Below are 24,907 nucleotides of genomic sequence, written 5' to 3'. Positions count from 1 at the left end.
GGGGGGACATTACTGGAAGTTTGTGAAATTGATGTTCGTACCATCAGGTTGGAGGCTACCCAGATGGAATACAAGGTATTGCTCCTCCAGCCTGAGCGTGGCCATGTCACAGCTTCAGTGGAGGCCATGGACTGACATGTCAGAATGTGAGCCGCCTTGCTTCTCATTAGTCGGTGTAGGCAAGGCCAACTCTGAATGTCCGTTTCTGTGACAACTGAAGGGAGTCGTTTGTAGATCACTTCTGAGTCAACCATGGTGGTCAGGAACCAAAGTCATATACACCTTTGGACTGGGAAGATGATTCCTACCATCTATCCTCATAGTGTTGTATACCTCGACCTGGTCCCTATTAATATAGAGCACAGAACACAGCACAGCGACAGGTCCTTTGGTCCACAATGTTGGTGCTAACGAATGAAATTGGTAATCTATTACCCAACTGAACTAATCGCCTCTGCCTACACAATGTCTAAACCTTACACAATGAAAAGAGCTGAATGTGGGAAGATAGTGTCACTGACTTTGAGTTGGACGTGGCATTGTGTTGGAATTGACTTTGCTTCCCTTAAGCATTATTTTGATGCCTCCCGTTGTTTCGGCAGCACGACAGCGCAGCAGTCTGGAAGAAGTTTGCACGTTCTCCTTGTGACCGGGTGGGCTTCTTCCAGTTGCTCTGGTGTCCTCCCACAGCCCAAAGGCATGCGGGTTAGGGTTAGTGAGATGTGGACGTGCAATGTTTGCACTAGAAGTATGTGAGCTCATTGGGTTTCAGCAGAAACCTCGGACTGCGTTGGTCATTGACGCCAATGATGCATTTCACTGTATGTTTCAATGTACATGTGACAAATGAAACTCATCATCTGTTTTCCTCTATTTCCTGCACATTCCTGTGTCAGTCTAGTGTGCAGGAAGTAGAACGATATGAACATTGTGCAGGATTAGAGCTCCATGAATTCTGAAACAGCACCACGTTGTTAATGCTGTGTGCTGCGACATTTTTAGCTTTGTGAAAACAGCAGCCTGCTCTGAGAGTTTCATGAAACTTCAGCTTTAGCATGGTAGCTTACCAATTTTCTCATGGACTGAACAATGTGCAGCCTCCTTACCTGGAAGGGGAACAGCTTAAAGTGTGTCATCAAATTCCTCAGCACAGTGAAAACGCTTTGATAATTTACATTTTTCTCCTCTCTCCCCCCTCTCTCTCCCCCCCTCTCCCCCCCTCTCCCCCCCCTCTCCCCCCCTCTCCCCCCTCTCCCCCCCTCTCTCCCCCCTCTCCCCCCTCTCCCCCCCTCTCCCCCCTCTCCCCCCCCTCTCCCCCCCTCCCCCCCTCCCCCCCCCTCTCCCCCCCTCCCCCCCTCCCCCCCCTCTCCCCCCCTCCCCCCCTCTCCCCCCCTCTCCCCCTCTCCCCCCTCTCCCCCTCTCCCCCCTCTCCCCCTCTCCCCCTCTCCCCCCTCTCCCCCCTCTCCCCCCTCTCCCCCCTCTCCCCCCTCTCCCCCTCTCCCCCTCTCCCCCCTCTCCCCCCTCTCCCCCCTCTCCCCCCCCTCTCCCCCCCCCTCTCCCCCCCCTCTCCCCCCCCTCTCCCCCCCCCTCTCCCCCCCCCTCTCCCCCCTCCTCTCCCCCCCTCTCTCCCCCCCCTTCTCCCCCCCTCTCTCCCCCCCTCTCCCCCCTCTCTCCCCCCCTCTCCCCCCCCTCTCCCCCCCTCTCCCCCCCCTCCCCCCCCTCTCCCCCCCCTCTCCCCCCCCTCTCTCCCCCCCTCTCTCCCCCCCTCTCTCCCCCCCCTCTCCCCCCCTCTCCCCCCCTCTCTCCCCCCCTCTCCCCCCCTCTCCCCCCCTCTCCCCCCTCTCCCCCCTCTCCCCCCTCTCCCCCCTCTCCCCCCTCTCCCCCCTCCCTCTCCCCCTCTCCCCCTCTCCCCCCTCCCCCTCTCCCCCTCCCCCCCTCCCCCTCTCCCTCCTTCCTCTCTCCCTCCCCTTTTCCCATTTAAATAGTAGCTGAGATTTCAGTGCTCCTTTGTAATCAAATAACAGTACTGTAAACAGTAATCAAAATGTAATGTTTAAATTATATTACCTGCTTCTGCTTTCTGTCAGAATGAACACTGGTATTAGGCATGAAAGTGCTTCCATCAGCGGGACTGCACTATAGTTAACATGCTTTTACCCACCTCAACTCTGAACTGATTCCACAACCTGGAAGGGGACAGGGAGAGAGGAATCATGGTTGGAAAAAGGGGGAGGGAGCGGGAAGCACCAGACAGGCATTCTATAATGATCAATAAACTGATTGTTTGAATCAATTGACCTTGCCTGGTGTCTCAGGACTGGGTGTGTCTGTACCCCCGCCACCCTCACCACTGACACCCTTTCCCTGCCACGTCTCCCACACCCCTCCAGCTGTGATCCACTCTTGCCATTTCCAACATACTTTGCTCCTGTCAGATTTACAAACTTGCTCTCCGCTCCAAATTGGCAAATACAGTACTGTGCAAAAGTCTTAGGCACCCTAGCTATAGACATGTGCCTAAGACTTTTGCACAGTACAGTATAGTGACGTATATGCACTTATATAATAAAGTTACTTTAAGCTTGACCTTTAAACACACTGAGTTTGAATAAACAATCTGCTATTAGTTTGTAATGGTTGTAGTGTTCAATAGGTGTAAACATATTTCAGTTATTTATAACAGTTAGACTGTTCAGTTCCTAACATGATATTCTGCAGATGCTGGAAATCGTAAGCAATGCACACAAAATGCTGGAGGAACTCAGTATGTCAGGTAGCATCTATGGAAATGAATAAACAGTCAACGTTTCTGGCTGAGACCCTTCTTCAGGACTAGAAAGGAAGGGGGAAGTTGCCAGAATAAAACATTTGGGGAGGGGGGGGGGGTGGTAGGTGAAGCCAGGTGGGTGGGAATGGTAAAGGGCTGGAGAGGAAGGAACCTAATGGGAGAAGAGAGTGGACCATGGGAGAAAGGGAAGAAGGAGGGGACAGGCAGGTGAGAAGAAGATTTAAGAGGCCAGAGTGGGGAATAGAAGCAGAGGGAAAGGTGAGGGGGGAAATTACTGGAAGGAGAAATTCATATTATTAATCAAAGTATTGAGTATAAGAGCTGGAATGTTATGATGAGGTTGTATAAGGCATTGTGAGGCCGAATCTGGAGTATTGTGTTCAGTTTTGGTCACCAAATTACAGGAAGGATATAAATAAGGTTGAAAGAGTGCAGAGAAAGTTTACAAGGATGTTGCCCGGACTTGAGAAGCTTAGTTACAGAAAAAGGTTGAAGAGGTTAGGACTTTATTCCCTGGAGCGTAGAAGAATGAGGGGAGATTTGATAGAGGTATATAAAATTATGATGGGTATAGATAGAGTGAAGGCAAGCAGGCTTTTTCCACTGAGGCAAGGGGAGAAAAAAAACCAGAGGACATGGGTTAAGGGTGAGGGGGGAAAAGTTTAAAGGGAACACTAGGGGAGGCTTCTTCACACAGAGAGTGGTGGGAGTATGGAATGAGTTGCCAGACGAGGTGGTAAATGCGGGTTCTTTTTTAACATTTAAGAATAAATTGGACAGATACATGGATGGGAGGTGTATGGAGGGATATGGTCCAGGTGCAGGTCAGTGGGACTAGGCAGAAAATGGTTCGGCACAGCCAAGAAGGGCCAAAAGGCCTGTTTCTGTGCTGTAGTTTCTATGGTTTCTATATTCATGGCATCAGTTTGAGAACCCTTATCCAAGATGGAATATGAAGTGTTGCTTCTCCACACTGCGGGTGGCCTCATTGCTGCAGAAGAGACCATGGAATGACGTGTCAGATTGGGAATGGGAATAGGAATTAAAATGGTTGGCCACAGGGAAATTCCACTTTTGACAGATGGAGTGGAGGTGCTTGACGCAACGATTCGCCAGTTTATATCGGGTCTCACCAGTGTAGAGGAGGCTGCATTGGGAACACCGATACAATAGACGACCGCAGCAGATTCGCAGGTGAAGTGTTGCTTTACCTGGATGGGCTATTTGGGGCTCTGAATGGAGTTGAGAGAGGAGGTGACTGCCTAATTGTTGTTTGTTAGAATTGGTGGCGCTAGAGAAGATGCAGTAATGGTTTATGTTATGCGGCGAGAATATGTATCTTAGTTTGAGAAGTTTTAGTGCTGGAGATCTCTTGGCCTCATTTGGATGATGGTCTGGTATGGTGTGGTGTGGGCCTCCGTCGGTCAGAGTCAACTGTAGATGTTGCGCAAGTCTGGGCTGTACAATATGGAGAGCAAGGTATTGCCCATGGTAACAACCTCCCCCTCCCCAACCATCTGATTAACCCAAAGGAATGCCAGAGACCGATACAGTTTGGCACCAGCCTCGCAGGAGTTGCTAGTCAGCACTTAATTCAATGTAGGACTGCCTTAAGGCCTCCATCTCTGGATTTTTCCCTCGGGGTTTACTCGCAAAGCCTTCCCCTTGAGTGGGTATAGCCACAAGGTAGTGGAGGTTTGTGATCAGAGTTTTCCTTCTGCTAGATGAGCGGCTAACCACAGCTGACGAGCCCCATCTGCCTGAAGCAGCTGGTTTTAAGGTGCCAGTAACCCACTATTGCCCCTTCTCCTATCAGTAGAAACTTTGCTGCTGGGCTTGGTAGTTAAGCCACAGGTGAAGGCCAGGGGCTGGACTTGGTTGTCAAAGTTCAAAATACATTTATTATCAAAGAATGTATAAATTATACACCTCGAAATTTGTCGTCTTATAGGCAGCCACAGAACAAGAAACCCAAATTTCTGTGTTCCTTGTCTCTGTTCCCAACACTTGGACTTCCAGTCTATCTGCGTCGGTGTTTAAATTGTCCGAGCGCCAGATTGTACCATGTTCTAGGACCTGTATCCCAACACCCCGATATGCTTGGGCTGACAAGCCCAAAGTCGTTCTCGATCTCACCAAATTGGCTCGGCACTTAGCCAACCGCGCACCCGGGTTAGGTGGACGGGCATCAAAACTCTTTTTCATTGACGACTCTGCAGATCATTCAGCGGTGATACAGGGTCCGTCTGCAACATGTTGCGCCTCACAATGCCCAAGCAGGTCTCATACCCCAAACCAGCCCCACTTCCACCTGCCTCCTCACTGTCTGCTTCAGAAAAGGTGTTATCAGTAATGTTTTCAGTCAAATCTCTTGCCTTATGATTTACCAGTAAACTGCCGCACATCTTTGATAGCATCATCTTAAACCGGTGCACGGCATTGGAAGCATTTAATAGGTCGTGGGAGCTTATCCCCTTTAACACCCCCAGGATTAACAGCCTGAAGGAACCATTTGGATGATACAGTTGAGGTTTTTTGCAGAAATGGAGACCATAGAACAGCAAAAAAGTTCTTAATGATAAACTTTCTTCCTCAAGCTCAAGTTTCAATTACTCAATTACTTTTTTTTATATTAGCTATCTTTATATAAACTTATATATAAAATTTTATGTTGACTTTTTAATATAAACTCTTATTCAATTGCTGTTTTATTCTGTTTCATTAAAGGTATTACACATCACGTTCTCAAAATGTTTAGCTAACGGTCTATTCTCAATGCAGGAAATAATGCGCTGTGTGTGACTGTTTTGCAACCTTGGTCCTATAGGTACGCTGCTTCATTCACCTGTGTACATAGGTATGGTTGAATAACAATCAAACTTGAACTTGAGGAAGAAAGATTATCATTAAATATTTTTTTTCGGCTGTTCAGTGGTCTCCATTTCAACAAAAAAAAATCCACAACTGTATCATCCAAATGAGGGCAAAAGAATCTGTAGCACTGAAGCTCCTCAAACTCAATTGTTTCTAAGATACACATTCTCTCTGCATCACGTAAGCCATTACTGCAGCCTCTCTAGTACCACCAATTCTAATGAACAACCATTAGACATCTTAATAAGCAGTCGCTTCAGAAATTGAATACACCCTTGCTGAGATTGCTTCACACTGGGAGCAGAAAACATTGACCTGATTATCACCTCTAGAGTCAGAAGTTTGCATGGGAAGGAATTGTACGATAAATGAAAAATAAAACTAGAATTATACTGCTGTACAGCAAAATAAAACTTATGTAAGCTCAATACAAATTAGTAGGTCTTACAGATAGAAATGGTTTTACTCTTGAAAGAGCCTGCACGCCAACTGCTCATGAATTATTTAGCACCTTTGTTCGTGGATCAACTTTCATATTGAATCTGTGTGAAATATTTCAGATTAAACAGGAACAGCAGCTGATTCTGAGCTACTATCAGCAAACACATTCTGGTCCTGGTTTCTTAAGGATAAACATTAGTTTTATTTGCCACAAACGTCCAGTGAAATGCTTCGTTTGTGTCAACAGTCTGGCGACACGCTGGGGGCAGCCCGCAAATATCGCCACTCTTCCGGCGCCAAGTTAGCAGGCCCACAATTTACTAACCCTAACCCGTGCATCTTTGGAATGTAGGAGGAAACCAGAGCACCCGGAGGAAACCCACAGAGGAAAAGGTGCAAACTCCGAACAGACAGTGGCGGGAATTGAAATCCAATTGACGCTGTGAAGCGTTACACTTGCCACTGTGGCACCCAAGGCTTTTAAGTCTTAAGTTTTCTAGCCTTGAAAGAAGGGATCAGGTTGTCTTCTACAGCACATGTTTATTTAGGAGTGTTATGTAAACAGCAACAATGAATATCAATTGAGGCAGGTTATATAAAAACAACCAAACATTTATTAAACACAGGTAAATGATAAGGGAAAAAAAACAAACGAAAACTTTAACCGGAAATTAACAGGTACGCAGCCGTCCACTAACTCACCACTCGGCTCTAGTTCTTAAAGCGATAACAGATTTACATGTTCAATTGGGAGAGACTTCTCTGGAGAAGAATTTCTTCACAGACGCAACTTTCCTGCTGATTCTGTCCACAGGATTCACGATGCCAAAAATAAACAGTTTAAATCAACTGACCTCAAATTCCTTTAGAGAGATAGAGAGAGCACCTTTTTGCATGAACTCCTGCTCTTTTTGGCAAGAGTTATCTCGATGCAGGTAGCTACTGCTCCAACGAAGACTCAATAAGGTCGATCCTTTATTAAACTGCCAAACGATGCCGACTCCTCTCAATCCTTCAATCCTGTAACTTCGATAAATTCCTCACTCTCCCTTCTAATATTGGAATTGAGTAAATCAACACATCTAGCAAAAATTTCCAGTTCAAATAATATGGTATTCTGCAGCAGAAAGCACACTCCGTTTTGAAAATGAAACTGCATCACCAAAAGCAAACACGCAACAGAAACGGAGATACAGCACGTTCTACCTGGAAATCTACAAACTAAAAAAAACTCCTGCGTCACCTGGGTCGACCCTTATATAGTCACGGGACACATGTCATCACGTGACCTCACATTGGTGGGAAAATCATATCAGGTGACCTCCAAAAGACCATTACATCATTCTCACAGGAAAAAAAAAACAGATCTCCTTGAGCATGTAACAGGAGCACTAGTCTGCTGGAAGTTTTGGACTCTTACGGTGAGTCAATGAGAAGCAATCACTACCTGAACCTTGCTGAGAAAGAACTTGCATATTGTACTCTTCTACAATTATTTCCTGTACTAACAAGGTTTTGTAACAGACACATGATGTCAAGGTCAGTGATCACTTGCTTTTAACATATGACATAGAACAGCACAGTGTACGCCCTTCAGCCCTTAATTCATCAATCCCTTAACCTAATCCAGGATCATTCTAACTCTTGTCCCCTTCATAGTCCTCCACTATTTTTTTTAAAATCAGCCATGTGCTTATCTAAGAGTTTTGGAAATGCCCCTAATGTATCAGCCTCTACCACCACCCCTGGCAGGATGTTCCTTGCACCCACCACTCTGTGTGTGAAGAATTTACCTCAGACATCCTCCCTTTCTATACGTTCCTCCAGTCACCTTAAAATGCTGCTGTCACGCATTAGCTACTTCTGCCCTGGAAAAGTCTCTGGTTGTCCACTCGATCTATGCCTCTCACTGATTTGCCTAAGTGATAAGAAGCTTGCCTTTGACTTTTACTTCCACCTTTTTGCAGCTCAGAAGAGGTATTGTTTAAAATCTCATATTTGAAATTCAACAGAAACAATATATTTAGTGATGCCCGTGGAGGTGGTGAAATAGATACAGCGGCTCTAAGCTGCTCTCACCACGGCGGTACAGTATCATAGCAGTTAGCGCAGTGCTGTCTGTATGGAGCTTGTACTTTCTCCCCGCGACCTTGTGGGTCTTCTCCCACATCCCAAAGACGTTTGGGTCAGAGCTAGTGAGTCGTAGGCATGCTGTGTTGGAGCTGGAAGGGCAGCTGTCCCCCAGCACACCCTCACTGGCATTTAACTGAATATTTCAATGTACCTGTGACAAATAAAGCTAATCTAGTGAACACTGAATCTCAGAGTTGTGTATGGTGACATGGATGTACTTTGATAATAAATTTACTTTGAATTGTGAAGTTCAGTTGTAAGTCCTAGTGCTGTCTCCATGGAGCTGCACGTTGTCCCAGCGACCACGGGTTCTCCTCTACTACTTTGTACAGTATACTTTTTTTTATACTTTATACTTTATTGTCGCCAAACAATTGGTACTAGAACGTACAATCATCACAGCGATATTTGATTCTGCGCTTCCCGCTCCCTGGATTACAAATATTAAATATTAAAAATAGTAAAAATTAGTAAATATTAAAACGTTAAATTATAAATCATTAATAGAAAATAGAAAAATGGGAAGTGAGGTAGTGCAAAAAAACCGAGAGGCAGGTCCGGATATTTGGAGGGTACGGCCCAGATCCGGGTCAGGATCCGTTCAGCAGTCTTATCACAGTTGGAAAGAAGCTGTTCCCAAATCTGGCCGTACAAGTCTTCAGGCTCCTGAGCCTTCTCCTGGAGGGAAGAGGGATGAAAAGTGTGTTGGCTGGGTGGGTCGTGTCCTTGATTATCCTGGCAGCACTGCTCCGACAGCGTGCGGTGTAAAGTGAGTCCAAGGACGGAAGATTGGTTTGTGTGATGTGCTGTGCTGTGTTCATGATCTTCTGCAGCTTCTTTCAGTCTTGGAAAGGACAACTTCCATACCAGGTTGTGATGCACCCTAGAAGAATGCTTTCTACGTATGGGTATAGTAGTGGGTATCTGAGAGAAAATGGGGTACAGGGGTGTGGGTTCAAGATAAATGATAAAGGTTAGCTTTATTTATCACATGGACATCAAAACATACAATGAAAGGCGTTGTTGGTGTCAACAACAAACACAGTCTGAGGATGTGCTGGGGGCAGCCTGCAAGTGTCCCTGTGCTTCTGACACCAGCACACCATGTCCGGAACTCACTAACTCTAACCTGAACATTGTTGGGACGTGGGAGATAGCACCGTAGTGTGGTGGTTAGCACAATCACTTTACAGTACCAGTGATCACCAGCTGGGGTTTGATTCCCACTGTTGTCTGTCAGGAGTTAGTAACTTCTCCCCATAACTTATCCAGTTTCCTTCTACACTTCAAAGACGTGTGGTCAGGAGTAGTAAGTTGTGAGCTGCCCCTGGCACATCCTTGGGCTGTTTTGGTCATCAACACAAATAAGCCATTTCACTGTGTTCGTGCAGGAGGGAGGGCCTCAGATTTTTGGAATCACTGGGCTCTCTTCCAGGGAAGGTGAACCTGTCCAGAAGAGATGATTTACACCTGAACTGGAGGGGGACTAATATCCCAGTAGGAAGGTTTGCTAATGCTGCATGATGCGGCAGGGGGATGGTTTAAGCTAGAGATGCAGGGGGATGGGTGCCAGAGCACCAGAACAGATAAGGAGAGGTTGTGGAGAAAGATGTTGTTAAGCCTACGTACAAAGTCAGGAATCGAAAGGTTGAGCATCTTGGGACTAATATTCTGAGCTGCGTATATTTCAAAGAAAGGAGTATTAGAAAGCATAAAAACCATAGAAAAACTACAGCACAGAAACAGGCCTCTTGGCCCTTCTTGGCTGTACCGAACCATTTTCTGCCTAGTCCCACTGACCTGCCCATGGACCATATCCCTCCATACACCTCCCATCCATGTATCTGTCCAATTTATTCTTAAATGTTAAAAAAGAACCCGCATTTACCACCTTGTCTGGCAGTTCATTCCACACTCCCACCACTCTCTGTGTGAAGAAGCCCCCCCCCATGTTCCCTTTAAACTTTTCCCCCCTCACCCTTAACCCATGTCCTCTGGTTATTTTCTCCCCTTGCCTCAGTGGAAAAAGCCTGCTTGCATTCACTGTATCTATACCCATCATAATTTTATCTACATCTATCAAATCTTCCCTCATTCTTCTACGCTCCAGGGAATAAAGTCCTAACCTATTCAACCTTTCTCTGTAACTGAGTTTCTCAAGTCCCGGCAACATCCTTGTAAACCTTCTCTGCACTCTTTCAACCTTATTAATATCCTTCCTGTAATTTGGTGACCGAAGTATTGTAGGAAAAGCAGTGAGATCAGCATGAATTATGACATTGTAGCCACTGGTGAGACTTGGTTGGAGGAGAGGCAGCTCAATATTCTGGGGTTCCGCTCTTTTAGATATGATAGAGCAGGAGGAATTAAGTGGGGGGGGGTGGAATTACTAGTTAGGGAGAATGTCACAGCAGTGCTCAGTCAGGATAGACTGGAGAACTCATCTGATCATGCTTTATGGGTAGAAGACATGAGGTTGCTCTAGCAGACGAGGTGGAGGAGAATCCTAACAGCTTCTTGGAATATATTAAGAGCAAAAGGATAGCAAGGGACAAAATTGGTCCTCTAGAAGATCAGATGTAGAGCCGAAAGAGATGGGAGAGGTCTTGAATGGATTTTTTGCAAGGCAGTGGACAAGGCTGACGAGGTCCTGCATGCGAGGTTGGTCAAGAAGGTTCAGCAGCTTGATGTTCAAGGTGAGGTAGTAAATTGGATTAGATATTCGCTTTGCAAAAGAAGCCAAGGGGTGGTTGTAGATGGATGGTCATAGTCATGCTTTATTGATCCCAGGGGGAAATTGGTTTTTGTTACAGTCTCTGACTGGAGGCATGTGACTACTGATGTACCGCAGGGATTGGTCGCCTCTTACCTGATATGGAAATACCAATGCTCTTGTATAGGAAAGCCCACAGAAAGTAGTGGATACACATTTTCTGAATTATTTCCAATAACCAGGCATTAAACACTCAATGTGCTCGCTGTCGGGAGAATTTTGCCTGCAGGCAAGCCTCCACATGGCAGCAACTCTTCTTTCCTACACGTTTTCTGAATTACCTCCAGTAGTGGATGGGGCCCAGTCCATCACGGGTCAAAGCCTCCCCACCAATGAGCACACCTACACGGAGCGTTGTCACTAGAAAGCAGCGTCCTTCATCACTGACCCCCCACAACCCAAGTCATGCTCTCTTCTCACTGCTGCCATCAGGAAGGTGGTTTAGGAGCCTCAGGACCCACACTACCAGGTTCAGGAGCAATTGTTACTCCTCATCTGTTGGGCTCTTGGACCCAAGGGGATAACTTTGCTCAACTTCACTCGCCCCATCACTGAACTGTTCCAACAACCAAGAGGCACTTTCAAGGACTCTTCATCTCATGTTTTCAATATTTATTCTTTCTACTTATTATTTCTTTTTTTTTGCATTTCTACAGTTTGTTGCTGTTTTCACATTGGTATTTGTCCATCCTGTTGGGTATGGTCTTTCATTGATTCTATTGTCTTTCTTTCACTTACTGTGAATGCCCACAAGAAAATGAATCTCAGAGCTGTATATGGTGATATATGTACTTTGATCATAAACTTACTTTGAACTTTGAGTTTTAAATATTAACTTCATTCCATGCATTTTAATTTCATTGTCAATCAACAGAAAGAAGCATTCAGTTTGCACTAGGTCATAAAACTTAACATTGTGGAGAAGCTGTGGGGAGAAGTCCAACTTTCGGTCCTGTTGATGGTCCGTCCGTCCACGATGCTGGTTCTATGGCCAGACAGCATGCTGTAAACTTATCCTGTCATCTCATATATTCTAGAAATCTGAATGTTTATTCCCTTCTGGCTGCAATCGCCTTCATCCAGACACATGGTTTTGACATGTCAAAACTCACTGTCGGTGCCTAACTGGCAGGCAGCACACACTCTTTAACTAAAAAAAAAATGGGCTCTATTCAGTGTAGCTCACAATGGATAGAAACCTGTGTCTTGTGATAGAGGCATACTGGGCAGGTGCTGCTGCTTTCCGGAAATTCCACAAGTCCACAGAGAGTCCAGTACGGTATCTTTGATTGCTGTTGGCCGTAGGACCTGGAGCTCTTGAAGCAGCAGTGCTGTGGAAGAAGAAGGTGAAAGCAGGATAGACAATGTATTCTGTCTGGTGGTCAGTGGCCAGTGATGTTCCGCAGGGATCTGGTCTGGAAAGCTGCTCTTGGTGATCTTTTTGTATAAATGACTTGGATAAGGAAGTGGAAGGGTGGGTTAGTAAGCTTGCAGATGGCATGAAGGTTGGTGGTGGTGTAGATTATCTGGAGGATTGTAGTCGGGTGCAGTGGGACATTGACAGGATGCAGAGCTTGGGCTGATAGGTGGCAGATGCTGTGTACGTACATCTACTGATGCTTCTGGACATATCTTCAGTAATGTTTCGGGTCTTTCAACATTATACACCCTCCTCCAGGTGACCCAGCCGGGGCTGATCAGACCCCAGCTTGTGTCCAGATGGCTAGCTACTTATGACTCCATGGCTCCCCTCTTTTGAGCCACAGCCATCTTGAGGCCCTCTCTGCCACATCGGTGGTACTGCGGATGGCTCTCCTCTTCCTCTGTCCCTCAATGCCCAAAATGCTGAAGGCTCTAACTAAGGAACGGGCTGCAAATCCCCTACAACCAACCTCCACTGGGAGACACCTCGCTCTCCATCCAGCCTGCTGACAGTTGCTGACCAGTCCTGCGTACTTGGAGAGCTTCCTTTCAAAGGCCTCTTCCAAGCTATCTTCCCATGGGACTGTCAGCTCCAGCAGCACCACTTGCTTAGTAGACTCAGACACTAGGACAATGTCTGGTCTCAGGGTGGCGGCTGCGATATGGTTGGGGAACTTCAGCTGCCGTTCGAGGTCCACCAACAGCTGCCAGTCCCTTGCAGAGGTCAGGATGCCTGTAGATGTTCTTTTGGCAGGTATGTGATTGAGTTTGGTCCAGAGAAGTGTGAAGTGCTTCATTTTGAAGGCAGTGCACAGGGTTAAAGGCAGAATTCTTGGCATTGTGGAGGGACAGAGGGATCTTGGGGTCCACGTCTATAGATCCCTCGCAGTTGCCAGGCAAGCTGATAGAGTTGTTATGAAGACATATGATGTTTTGGCTTTTATTGGTCAGGTGATTGAGCTCAAGAAGTGTGAGCTCTATAAAACTAAGCTTAGACCACGTTTGCAGTATTGTGTTCAGTTCTGGTCACCTTGTTATAGGAAGGATGTTGAAACTTTAGAAAAATTGAAAGCTTTCATGGATAGTGTGACCCTACATAGTGTCAGCAACCCAGGTTCAATTTCTTAAGGAGTTTATACATTTTCCCTGTGTCTTGTGGGCTGCTCCTTGGACTATGTTGGTCGTTGATGGAAATGACGCATTTCACTGTATGTTTCGAGTACATGTGACAAATAAAGCTCAGCTTTATCTACTCTTTAACACTGGAATGCCCATGGAAACATGGGCATTGAATACTCAAAAGTGTAAGATCCTTGTAAGCTATGGTAGCATGTACAATCAGAGGGGGTGCGACCTGGTACTTTGCTCTTGACATCACAGTTTTCCAAGGGTTTACTCATTCCATGTGTACTCATTTCTACGATACACTGCTATGTGCTATGAGCTGACGAGCTCTCCAGAGTAACTAATGTAAGTAACTAATTATCTTCAGGCACTGGGAAACTGATTTTCAGGGTGGAAACTACTATGCCAGTAATCAGTTTGTTTCTACCCTGGAGACCTTTTAGAGCTTTTCATACATTTCCCAGACTCTGTTCCTGCTCCTCTTCAGAAACATAACGGACTTGAAATTTGCAAGAGTTCATTATTGTAGATGCTTCATACTTGTTCCTTCATAATGGCAGCCTGTCCAGCCCCTTTCTCTGCCACAATGTGACTAACATTAAGACACTTGTCAAAAGCGTTTTTTAAACAAGTAACTTGAAGTTATTTTTTAAAGATTAGCACCATTGGGCACGTGAACATTCATACATACAGTGAAATGCAGTGTTCAAATCCTTGAGGACTGTGCTGGGCAGCCTGCTGACACTTCAGGTGCCAACGTGCTACATGCACACAGCTCACTAACCCTAACCTGTAGGTCTTTGGAATATGGGAGGAAGCCATATCGCTAGAAAATTGTGAGGAGATTTGATAGAGGTATGTAAAACTATGAGGGGTATAGATAGGGTAAATGCAAGCAGGCTTTTTCCACTGAGGTTGGGTGGGACTACAACTAGAGGTCATAGGTTAAGGGTGAAAGGTGAAAAGTTTAAGGGGAACTTAGACAACACACATCAAAGTTGCTGGTGAACACAGCAGGCCAGGCGGCATCTCTAGGAAGAGGTACAATCGACGTTTCAGGCCGAGACCCTTCGTCAGGACTAACTGAAGAAAGAGCTAGTAAGAGATTTGAGAGGGGGAGGGGGAGATCCAAAATGATACTGTTTCTGGATTTCAGTTCAGCTTTCAACACTATTGTCCCTCAGACATTGGTGAACAAATCCTTCTCTTCAGTCTAAATAGACCATTGTGCAGCTGGGTATTGGACTTCCTAACCAACAGACTTCAGATAGTCTGGATGCATAAATGCCTCTCCCTCCCCATCGTCCTCCACCACCGCCCCCCCCTGTCCCCCCAGGGCTGTGTGCTGAGCCAATTCTGTACACTTTCACACATAGGACTGCACGGCCAAACACCCGAGTAATCTCATTGTCAAGTTCGCTGATGACACAACACATCACCCACAACGATGAAGTGGCCTACAGAGAGGAGGTGGAAGAGCTCAAGGGCTTAATGTTAAGAAGATAAGGAGATGATTATTGACTTCAGGAGAACCCACGCCACTCACACCCCACCCCCCCCCGCCTTTTACATTGGTGGCATAGCAGTGGAAACTGCGGACAATTTCAAACTCTTGGGAGTGCAGATCACACACGACTTCTCCTGGTTCCAAAACACATCCTACGTAGTCAAGAAAGCTCACCAATGTCTCCACTTTCTGAAGAGACTGAAGAGAGTCGGACTTTGCACATCCATACTCATGTCATTCTACAGACGTGCAGCAGATATTGCCCTAACGAGCTACATCACTGCTTGGTATGGAAGATACACTGCGGCAGGCAGGATGTCTCCTCAACAGGTAGTCAAAAATGCCCAACGCATCATTGACACCGGTCTATCTGCCATCACGGACATATATGCAGAAAGTCAAGTCAAGCTTATTGTCATTTAACTATTACATTCATACCACCAGCTGAGACAACGTGTCTTCAGGCCAGGGTGTCAAGCATAGTAGTATACATAATGCACTTATAAAACACAATAACTTAGGAAAGTAAGGATTAGATCCTCAAATGAAATGCTCATAAATAAAGTAAACTGCATAAATAAAATATTGTAGAGTACAGTTCAAATTATCCAGTGACACTCGAATGTGATGTGGCAGGGAGTTCAGAAGCCTAATGGCCTGGGGGAAGACGCTGTTTCCCATCTTGATTGTACTTGTCTTTATGCATCAGAGTCTCCGACTGGATGGTAGGAAGTTGTAGAGGATGCTGGATGGGTGGGTGTATCCTTGATTGTACTTAATGCCAATCCTTGATAAATGTGCTGGATAAAGGCCAATAACATCATGAAGGATCCCTCCCACTTTGTTCATGAACGGTTTGTCCTATTCCCTCAGGGAGGAGGCTATGTAGCAGCCATGCCAGGGCCACTCGACTCAAACCTGACTTAGATTCTTGATAACTCAGGGCGTGACAGGTTATAGAGAGAAGGTAGGAGACTGGGGTTGAGAGGGAATGGATCAGCCATGATCGGTGGCGGAACAGACTCAATGGGCTGAATGGCCTAATTGTGCTCCTGTGTCTTATGGTCTAAAAATAATTACTTACCCCAAGCAGTAAGGCTGATCAACACCACCCACTAATTCCACCACTACTTTATTATTTCCTGTCAGCCACTTTACATACAGCCTAGCATCACTTAATGGAAGTACAGTCTATGTGTATAAGCAATCTTATGTATTTATATTTATTGTGTTCTTTATCTTTTGTGTTTTTTCCTGTGCTACATCGAATCCAGAGTAACGATTACTTCATTCTCCTTTGCACTTGTGTACTGGAAATGACATTAAATCTTACATCTTGAACTAAATCATTGTATGTATTTAAAGCGGAGGTTGATAGGTTTTTGATTAGTCAGGGTATCAAAGGTTTTGGGAAGAGGGCAGAAGATTAGGGTTGAGAGGGATAATTAATCAACCAGAATCGCATGACAGAGTAGACTCGGTGGGCTGAATGGCTTATTTCTGCTCCTATGTCTTATTTCTTGCCTGGACGGAATGAGCATTCGGCCTTACATAAAGGTACAGTAATGTGTCAGATGCTGCTTTGAAATGTGCTGGATTGTTGACTCAAATTTATGTGAATTCAAGTTGTTTTTTTTGTTTACGGACAAAGATATTTGGGATTTTGTTCCTGCATCATCGTGGGATTTGAAATATGACTTCCAAGAAAGTTATATAAATGTAAATGAAATCTTAATTCTTGCTCCCTGTTGAAGAAATTGCAGCCAATTTTCAATACCACATGTACAATGTGTCATCATTGTTTCTTGTAGGGAGAAATTGAAATTCTTCTTTGAACTCTGGAACATAAATGAAAGGAAGGAACTAATGGACTGGCTGACGGTGAATAAATAAGATTAATTTTTATTCATTTTTGAGTCAATAAACTGATAAGGTATGTTCTTCCCCTCTTGTATTTCCATGTGAGGGAAGCTTGAGGTTCTATAAACAGCCGATGAGACAGTTTCCTAACATTGTTTGTGAAGGTGGATGTGATATTTCAGACGTTTTCTACCCGCGTTGAAGTTATTTATATTCTTCATGTAAATCCTTGATATCAAAACAGTGAAGAATGTTTAACCGGGTTTCTGTTCTTCCATCGGGAGGAACCAGTTTTACTCATAGCTCATTTTCAAATCACTCTGTCATTTTTTGCTTTAATTTGCTCACCTGATTGTCCATTATGGGCAGCGTGTAGAAGAACTTTAAGATGTCCGTCAGTAATCTCAGCAGCTGTATCACTTGGCCCTCATCCTCTATAGTACAACTTTGACATTTTAACACTCCATCCGCTTCAGAAAGGTATTGTAATTACTGACAAGCTGGAAAAGACTTTAACCTTCGAAGCAGGGAACACTGTTCGGCACTGAATTCTGCACCTTTGTTTTAAGATTGCAAACTAGAATCTCCCTGCGAAGCTTTTTTTTCTGAATGTTATGTTGAATTGAACAGACTAATACGGATTTTTTTTAATATATGTATATATGGCATCGTGCTTCCAGTATTGAGGATCACACAGTGTGCTAAAGCAATATGGAGACTATTTTTAAATGGAAAGTTTGCTTAATTAATTCTGTATTTTGTCAATGAAGCACTCTTATGCAGTTACAGGGGAGAAACACAGTGTCCACCTAAAATAGAATATATGTAATATCAGTGTGAAATTGAAACATTATGCAGAAGTTCATAATTAATGCAATATTTTGTAAGCCAAGCCAAATAAATTAAAATGTATTTTCTTTGTGTCCTCATTTTCCTGCACGAACCTCGCTCGCACTGTGTATTTTTCTGATTCCAGAAGGCAGAAGCTGATGTCTGCGATACATTTATTCTGTGCTGCTATTTCTCAAGTTTTTCCAGTGAAATGGGTGGACTGTTTAACTTTGTACACCCCCGCAGCCAGTCCTGAACTCACCAAGCAGCCTGCTCAAAAAAAATTACGAGCCACTTTGTGTTTATTGCTTGCTCTACTGAATTTATAACGCTGTTTCAAAAGTGACCAACTCCAAGAACATAGAATTGAGTTGCTGGCACAGTGTCCCAGCAGAATTAGGCCATTGGGTCCATCAAGTCTGTTCTGCTATTTCATTATGGCTGACTTATCATCCCTCTCAACCCCATTCTCCTACCTTCTTCCCATAAACTTAGACACCCTTACCATTTGAGAACTTATCAACCTCCACTTTAAATATACCCAATGACTTGGCCTCCGCAGCCATCTGTGGCACTGAATTCCACAGATTCACCACCCTCTGGCTAAAGAAATTCCTCCCCATCTCTATTCTAAATTGAAGTTGTTTCAGTGGAAAACATTTGGAATCAATGAACGCAATGGACCCAAATGGACAGCGGTTGTTGAATTCTTTTGAATAAACAGTGTAATTTTCCTTGATCATTTGTTACTCATGAGGAGAGGCTTTCTTGATAATGAGTTTGAGCCTTACTAATTTCGGGCGTTTTGGGATTTCCCGTTTAAAAAGGAACGGGCAGTCTTTCAATTGTGTGAGCTTCTCCCTGCTTCTCACACTTTCTGTCTCTGCAGCATCGCCATAGTGTAGCGGTTAGCGCAACGTTTTACGGCGCCAACATAGAACATAGAAATCTACAGCAGATTACAGGCCCTTCAGCCCACAATGTTGTGCCGACCATGTAACCTACTCTAGAAGCTGCCTAGAATTTCCCTACTGCATAAGCCTCTATTTTGCTAAGCTTTATATACCTATCCAAGAGTCTCTTAAAAGACCCTATTGTATCCGCCTCCACCACCGTTGCTGGCAGTGCATTCCAGTCAGAGTTCAATTTCCAATGCTATCTGTAGGGAGTTTGTACATTCTTCTCATGATTGCAAGGTTTTCCTCCAAACATTGGGTTAGTAAACTTTGTGCATGCAATGTTGGCGCTGGAAACGTGGCAACACTTGCGGGCTGCCGTCGGCACATCCTCAGACTCGCCTGGTCATTGACACAATGACACGTTTCCTTGTATGTTTCAATGTGGGGGTTGCTCATCGCGTCCGACGATGACAAGTAACGTGCGGGAGAGTTTTTAAAGTGAAAAACCATTGCACGGGGGCAGTTCCACTCTCACAACCTCAAAGGTCCAGGTCCAATGATATAAACAAGCATCACAAACTGTGGTCTTCCTTGGTTGCTCTGGGTGACCATTACGTCTTCTGTGACTTGTCCCTCTCCACGGAGTGTTGCAGTACCTCCTTCCTAGCTATTGGATCTCACCGTACATCTCATCCCCGTTCAGTCCACTAGCGCTGACTTCATGTGCTCAGGCAGGCAGCCGGTGGCTTCATATCCAGTATGTGTCAATGTACATGTGACAAATGAAGCTAATCTCTCTGTAATCTCTTAGTCTCCAGTTGTTTGAAGATGGTCGACCAAATTGTGCCTCTTTTGCAGCCTATTCCAGAGGCTCAATCTTATGTTGAAAATGGCCTTAAATGGTATCATTTGGAAAGGAGCAGAGTGTTCTCTCTTGCAGCATGAAATTCCCAGTGATTAATTGCAAAATGAGTGCAATTTGGCTATTGGATTTGTCACCATAACAACTGTAGCTGTGCTGCAGAAAATTCTTTCTGCCACTGTTGATGCTTTTCCAGCTGGAGACGGAAACAGCTCAGATCCCCGCTAATTGACACTAAATTTAATTGCAGACCACCGAAACTTATTTTCAGTTCAGGTCGCCGCATTATAGGAAGGACGTGGAAGCTTTGGAGAGGGTGCAGAGGAGATTTGCCAGGATTAGAGAGTGTGTCTTGTGAGGAAAGGTTGAGTGAGCTAGGATTTTTTTCCTTTGGAATGAAGGAGGTTAAGAAGTAACTTGATGGAAGTGTACAAAAGGATAAGGCGCATAGATCAAGTGGACAGCCAGAGACTTTTTCCCAGAGCGGAAATGGCTAATACAGGGGAACAGAATTTTAAAGGGATTGGAGGAAAGTGTAGGCGGTGGGGGATCTCAGAGGTAGGTTATTTTACACAGAGGATGATGGGTGCATAGAAAGTGCTGTGAGGAGCGGAGGTAGAGGCAGATACGTTAGGGACATTTAAGAAGATCTTAGATAGGCACATGGATGATTAAAAAATGGAGGACTGTGTGGGAGGGGAGGCTCAGATTGATCTCAGTGTAGGTTAAACGGTCAGCACAACATTGTGGGCCGAAGGGCCTGTACTGTGCTGTAGTGTTCTATGTTCTGTTAGCTATTCAAATCTCTGTTGGGTTCAAATCCCCAATGGAAATGGGTTTGGGAAAGTGGGCTGCCGCCCAAGGCTGGTGCCGTGCCGGTTTGTTGCCGTCTGAGCAGATCATTCATCCTGGATTCAGGGTCTCGGCCCAGAGCGTCGACTATCCCTCCCCCTGCAGGGCTCAGATCCCTGTGCACTGAAACATACTGCAAAGACCATCATCTGCGCCAACAAGCAACCCAGCTGAGGGCGCGCCGGGGGGGGGCGAGGCAGCCTGAAAGTGTCGCCATGTATTCCGGTGCCAACGTGGCATGCTCACAATGTTCAGCAGAGCCACACAGAACTCAACGAGCAATCGAACAACGACTGCAAGCCAGGTCCTGTTCCTCCCTCCCACCCACTCAGACACACTCCTCTAATGTCTGGACAAGCGGCTTTCTTGGGCCTGCAGACTCTGAGCTTCAGCTTCTCCAGTGGACAGCACAGTATTTCTTTGGGGAGCAGCAGGGGGAGGGGGGAGGCACCACAGCAGCAGAGTGTTGTTACTGGTCTGTTATCGTCACATGTACCAACATACAATGAAAAGCTTGTCTTGCAAACTGTTCACTCAGATTGGGTCATTACACCATGCATTGAGTAGGAATAATAACAGTGCAGAAGACCATAAGACATGGGAGCAGAATTAGGCCGTTTGGCCCATCGAGTCTGTTCTGCCATTTCGTCATGGCTGATCCATTTTCCCACTCAGCCCCGAACTCCTGCCTTCTCCCCATATCCTTTCATGCCCTGACTAATCAAGAGTCTATCGAGCTCTGCCTTAAACGTGCACACAGACTTGGCCTCCATAGCTGCCTGTGGCAACGAACTCCACAGATTCACCATTCTCGGGCTAAAGAAGTTCCTCCTCAACTCTGTTCTAAAAGGACGCCCCTCTATTCTGAGGCAGTGTCCTCTGGTCTGAGACTCTCCCATCATAGGAAACATCCTCTCCACACCGACTCTGACAAGACCTTTCACAATCCACGAGGAAATCTGCAGATGCTGGAAATTCAAGCAACACACATAAAAAGTGCTGGTGAACACGGCAACATCTATAGGAAGAGGTACAGTCGACGTTTCGGGCCAAGACCCTTCGTCAAGACTAACTGAAAGAAGAGCTGGAAAGAGATTTGAGAGGGGGAGGGGGAGATCTGAAATGATGGGAGAAGACAGGAGGGGCAGGGATGGAGCCAAGAGCTGGACAGGTGATTGGCAAAAGGGATACGAGGCTGGAGAAGGGAGAGGATCATGGGATGGGAGGCCTAGGGAGAAAGAAAGGGGGAGGGGAGCCCAGAGGATGGGCAAGGAGTATAGTGAAAGGGACAGAGGGAGAAAAAAGACAGAAAAAAAAATAAATAAGGGATAGGGTAGGAAGGGGAGGTGGGGCATTAACAGAAGTTAGTGAAGTCAATGTTCATGCCATCAGGTTGGAGGCCACCCAGACGGAATATAAAGTGTTATTCCTCCAACCTGAGTGTGGCTTCATCTTGACAGTAGAGGAGGCCGTGGATAGACATATCAGAATGGGAATGGGACGTGGAATTAAAATGTGTGGCCACTGGGAGATCCTGCTTTCTCTGGCGGACAGAGCGTAGGTGTTCAGCCGAACAGTCTCCCAGTCTGCATCGGGTCTTGCCAATATATAAAAGGCCACATTGGGAGCACCGGACGCAGTATATCACCCCAGCCGACTCACAGGTGAAGTGTCGCCTCATCTGGAAGGACTGTCTGGGGCCCTGAATGGTGGTGAGAGAGGAAGTGTCGCAATCCGATAGGTTTCGATAAGGTCACACCTCATTCTTCTGAATCCCAGTAAATACAGGCCTTGAGCCAGCAAACGCTCTTGTACTCCCAGAGTAATTTTCATGAACCTCCTTTGAACTCTGTCCAATATCAGCACATCCTTTCTGAGTTAGTGGGCCCAAAACTGCTCACAGTACTCCAAGTGAGGCCTCACCAGTGCTTTATAAAGTCTCAATATTACATCCTTGCTTTTATATTCTAGTCCTCTCGAAATGAATGCCAAAAGCGCATCTTCCTTCCTCACCAACAACTTCACCTGCAAATTAACATTTTGGGAACTCTGCACAGGGACTCCCAAGTCCCTTTGCACCTCAGACTTTTGAATTTTCTCTCCATTTTGAAAATAGTCCATCATTTTATTTCTTTTACCAAAATGCATGCCATACACTTCCTGACACTATATTCCATCTGCCACTTCTTTACCCATTCTCCTAATCTGTATAAATCCCTCTGTAGCTTCTCTACTTCCTCAAAACTACCTGTCCCTCCACCTATCTGTGTATCATCCGCAAACTTGGCCACAAAAGCCATCAATTCCATCATCCAAGTCATTGACGTGTAATGTAAAAAGAAGTGGTCCAAACACAGACCTCTGAGGAGAATCACCAGCCACTGGCAGCCAACCAGAAAAGGCTCCCTTCATTCCCACTCTTTGCCTACTGCTAATCAGCCACTGATTTATCCATGCTAGTATATTTACTGTAATACCATGAGCTATTAACGTGGTAAGCAGCCTCATGTGTGGCAATTTGTCAAAGGCTGCCTGAAAATCCAAGTACACAACATCCACCAATTCTCCTTTGTCTATCCAGCTTGCTACTTCTTCAGACAAGATATTACCTTGAGGAAACCATGCTGACTACTGTCAATTTTATCATGTGCCTCCAAGTACCCCGAAAACACATCCTTAGCAATCGACTCCAACATCTTCCCACCCACTGAGGTCAGACTAACTGGCCTATAATTTCCTTCCTTCTGCCTCTTTCCCTTCTTGGCGAGTGGAGTGACATTTGAAATTTTCCAGTCCACTGGAACTATGCCAGAATCAATTGATTCTTGAAAGGTCATTACTAATGCCTCCACAATCTCTTCAGCCACCTCCTTCAGAGCCCTGGAGTGTTTACCATCTGGTCTAGGGGACTTATCTACCTTCAGACCTCTCAGTTTCCCAAGAACCTTTTCCCTAGTGTTGGCAACTTCAGACGCTTCATGCCCCTAGGCACCTAGAACTTCCGGCATACTGTTACTGCCTTCCACAGTGAGGACAGATGCAAAATAAATATTTGGTTCACCTGCCATCTCCTCACCCCATTACTGCCTTGCCAGCATTATTTTCCAGCAGTCCAATATGTACTATATACCCTCTCTTAGGCTTTTATGTTTACTTGACTTCTCTTGTTAGCCATAGCTGTGCCATCTTGCCTTTCAAATTACACCTAGAAATTCTGCTCTGCTGTCATCCCTGGCAGTGTTCTTTTCTAATCAGTTCTAGCCAACTCCTCGCTCATGCCTCTGTAATTCTCTTTACTCCACTGTAATACTGACGCATCTGACTTTAGCTTCTCCTTCTCAACTTTCAGGGTAAATTCAATCATATTATGATCACGGGCTCCTAAGGGTTCCTCTACATTAAGCCCTGTAACTAATTCCCAGTTCATTGCACAACACCCAATCCAAAATAGCTGATCCCTAGTGGGCTCAACCATGAGCTACTCTAAAAAGCCATCTCACAGGCATTCTAGAAAATCCCCCTCTTGAAATCCCGCACCCACCTTATTTTCCCAATCTACCTACATACTGAAATCCCCTATAAATATTGTAATATTGATCTTTTGGCATGCATTTTCTATCTCCCATTGTAGTTTGTAGACCACATCCTTACCATTGTTTGGAGATTTGTATACAAGCCCCATTCGCGTCTTTTTACCCTTGTATTTCCTTAGCTCCACCCACAACAATTCAACACCTTCCGACCCTACGTCACCTCTTTCTAATGATCTGATTTCATTTTTTAACAAACTAAGCTACACCACCCCTTGGCCTCCCTGCTTGTCCTTTCGATACAATGTGTATCCTTGGATGTTAAGCTCCTATCTGTAATCTTCTTTCAGTCATAGTCATAGTCATACTTTATTGATCCCAGGAGGAAATTGGTTTTCGTTACAGTTGCACCATAAATAATAAATAGTAATAGAACCATAAATAGTTAAATAGTAATATGTAAATTATGAAATAAGTCCAGGACCAGCCTATCGGCACAGGGTGTCTGACCTTCCAGGGGAGGAGTTGTAAAGTTTGATGGCCACAGGCAGGAATGACTTCCTATGACGCTCTGTGTTGCGTCTCGGTGGAATGACTCTCTGTCTGAATGTACTCCTGTGCCCACCCAGTACATTACGTAGTGGATGGGAGACATTGACCAAGATGGCATGCAGCTTAGACAGCATCCTCTTTTCAGACACCACTGTGAGAGAGTCCGGTTCCATCCCCACAACATCACTGGCTTTACAAATAAGTTTGTTGATTCTGTTGGTGTCTGCGACCCTCAGCCTGCTGCCCCAGCACACAACAGCAAACATGATAGCACTGGCCACCGCAGACTCGTAGAACATCCTCAGCATCGTCCGGCAGAGGTTAAAGGATCTCAGTAATACCCACAACAACACATATGCAATAATGTGTAAAAGTGATTGAAAAAGTGCAGTACAGGTAAATACTAATTGCAAGGTCATAACAAGGTAGGTGTTGAGGTCAAGAGTTTACCTTAAAAT

General features: G+C 45.3%; 1 protein-coding gene across 1 annotated transcript in view; it reads left to right on the top strand.

Annotated features, from left to right (window-relative positions):
* msh3 (mutS homolog 3 (E. coli)) overlaps positions 1 to 17,841 on the top strand; it is a 265,620-nt gene extending 247,779 nt beyond the window's left edge. Inside the window, exon 24 of the mRNA XM_072281028.1 lies at positions 16,875 to 17,841. Within this exon, the coding sequence (XP_072137129.1) occupies positions 16,875 to 16,956 (82 nt within the window). The 3' untranslated portion in view covers positions 16,957 to 17,841. The remainder of the gene's footprint in view (positions 1 to 16,874) is intronic.
* The last annotated feature ends 7,066 nt before the right edge of the window (positions 17,842 to 24,907 follow it).

Source organism: Mobula birostris, chromosome 17, assembly GCF_030028105.1.
Source record: "Mobula birostris isolate sMobBir1 chromosome 17, sMobBir1.hap1, whole genome shotgun sequence".
Classification (NCBI taxonomy): Eukaryota; Metazoa; Chordata; class Chondrichthyes; order Myliobatiformes; family Myliobatidae; genus Mobula; species Mobula birostris.
The sequence above is the reverse complement of the archived record's forward strand: the minus strand, read 5'-3'. Positions and strand labels throughout refer to the sequence as shown.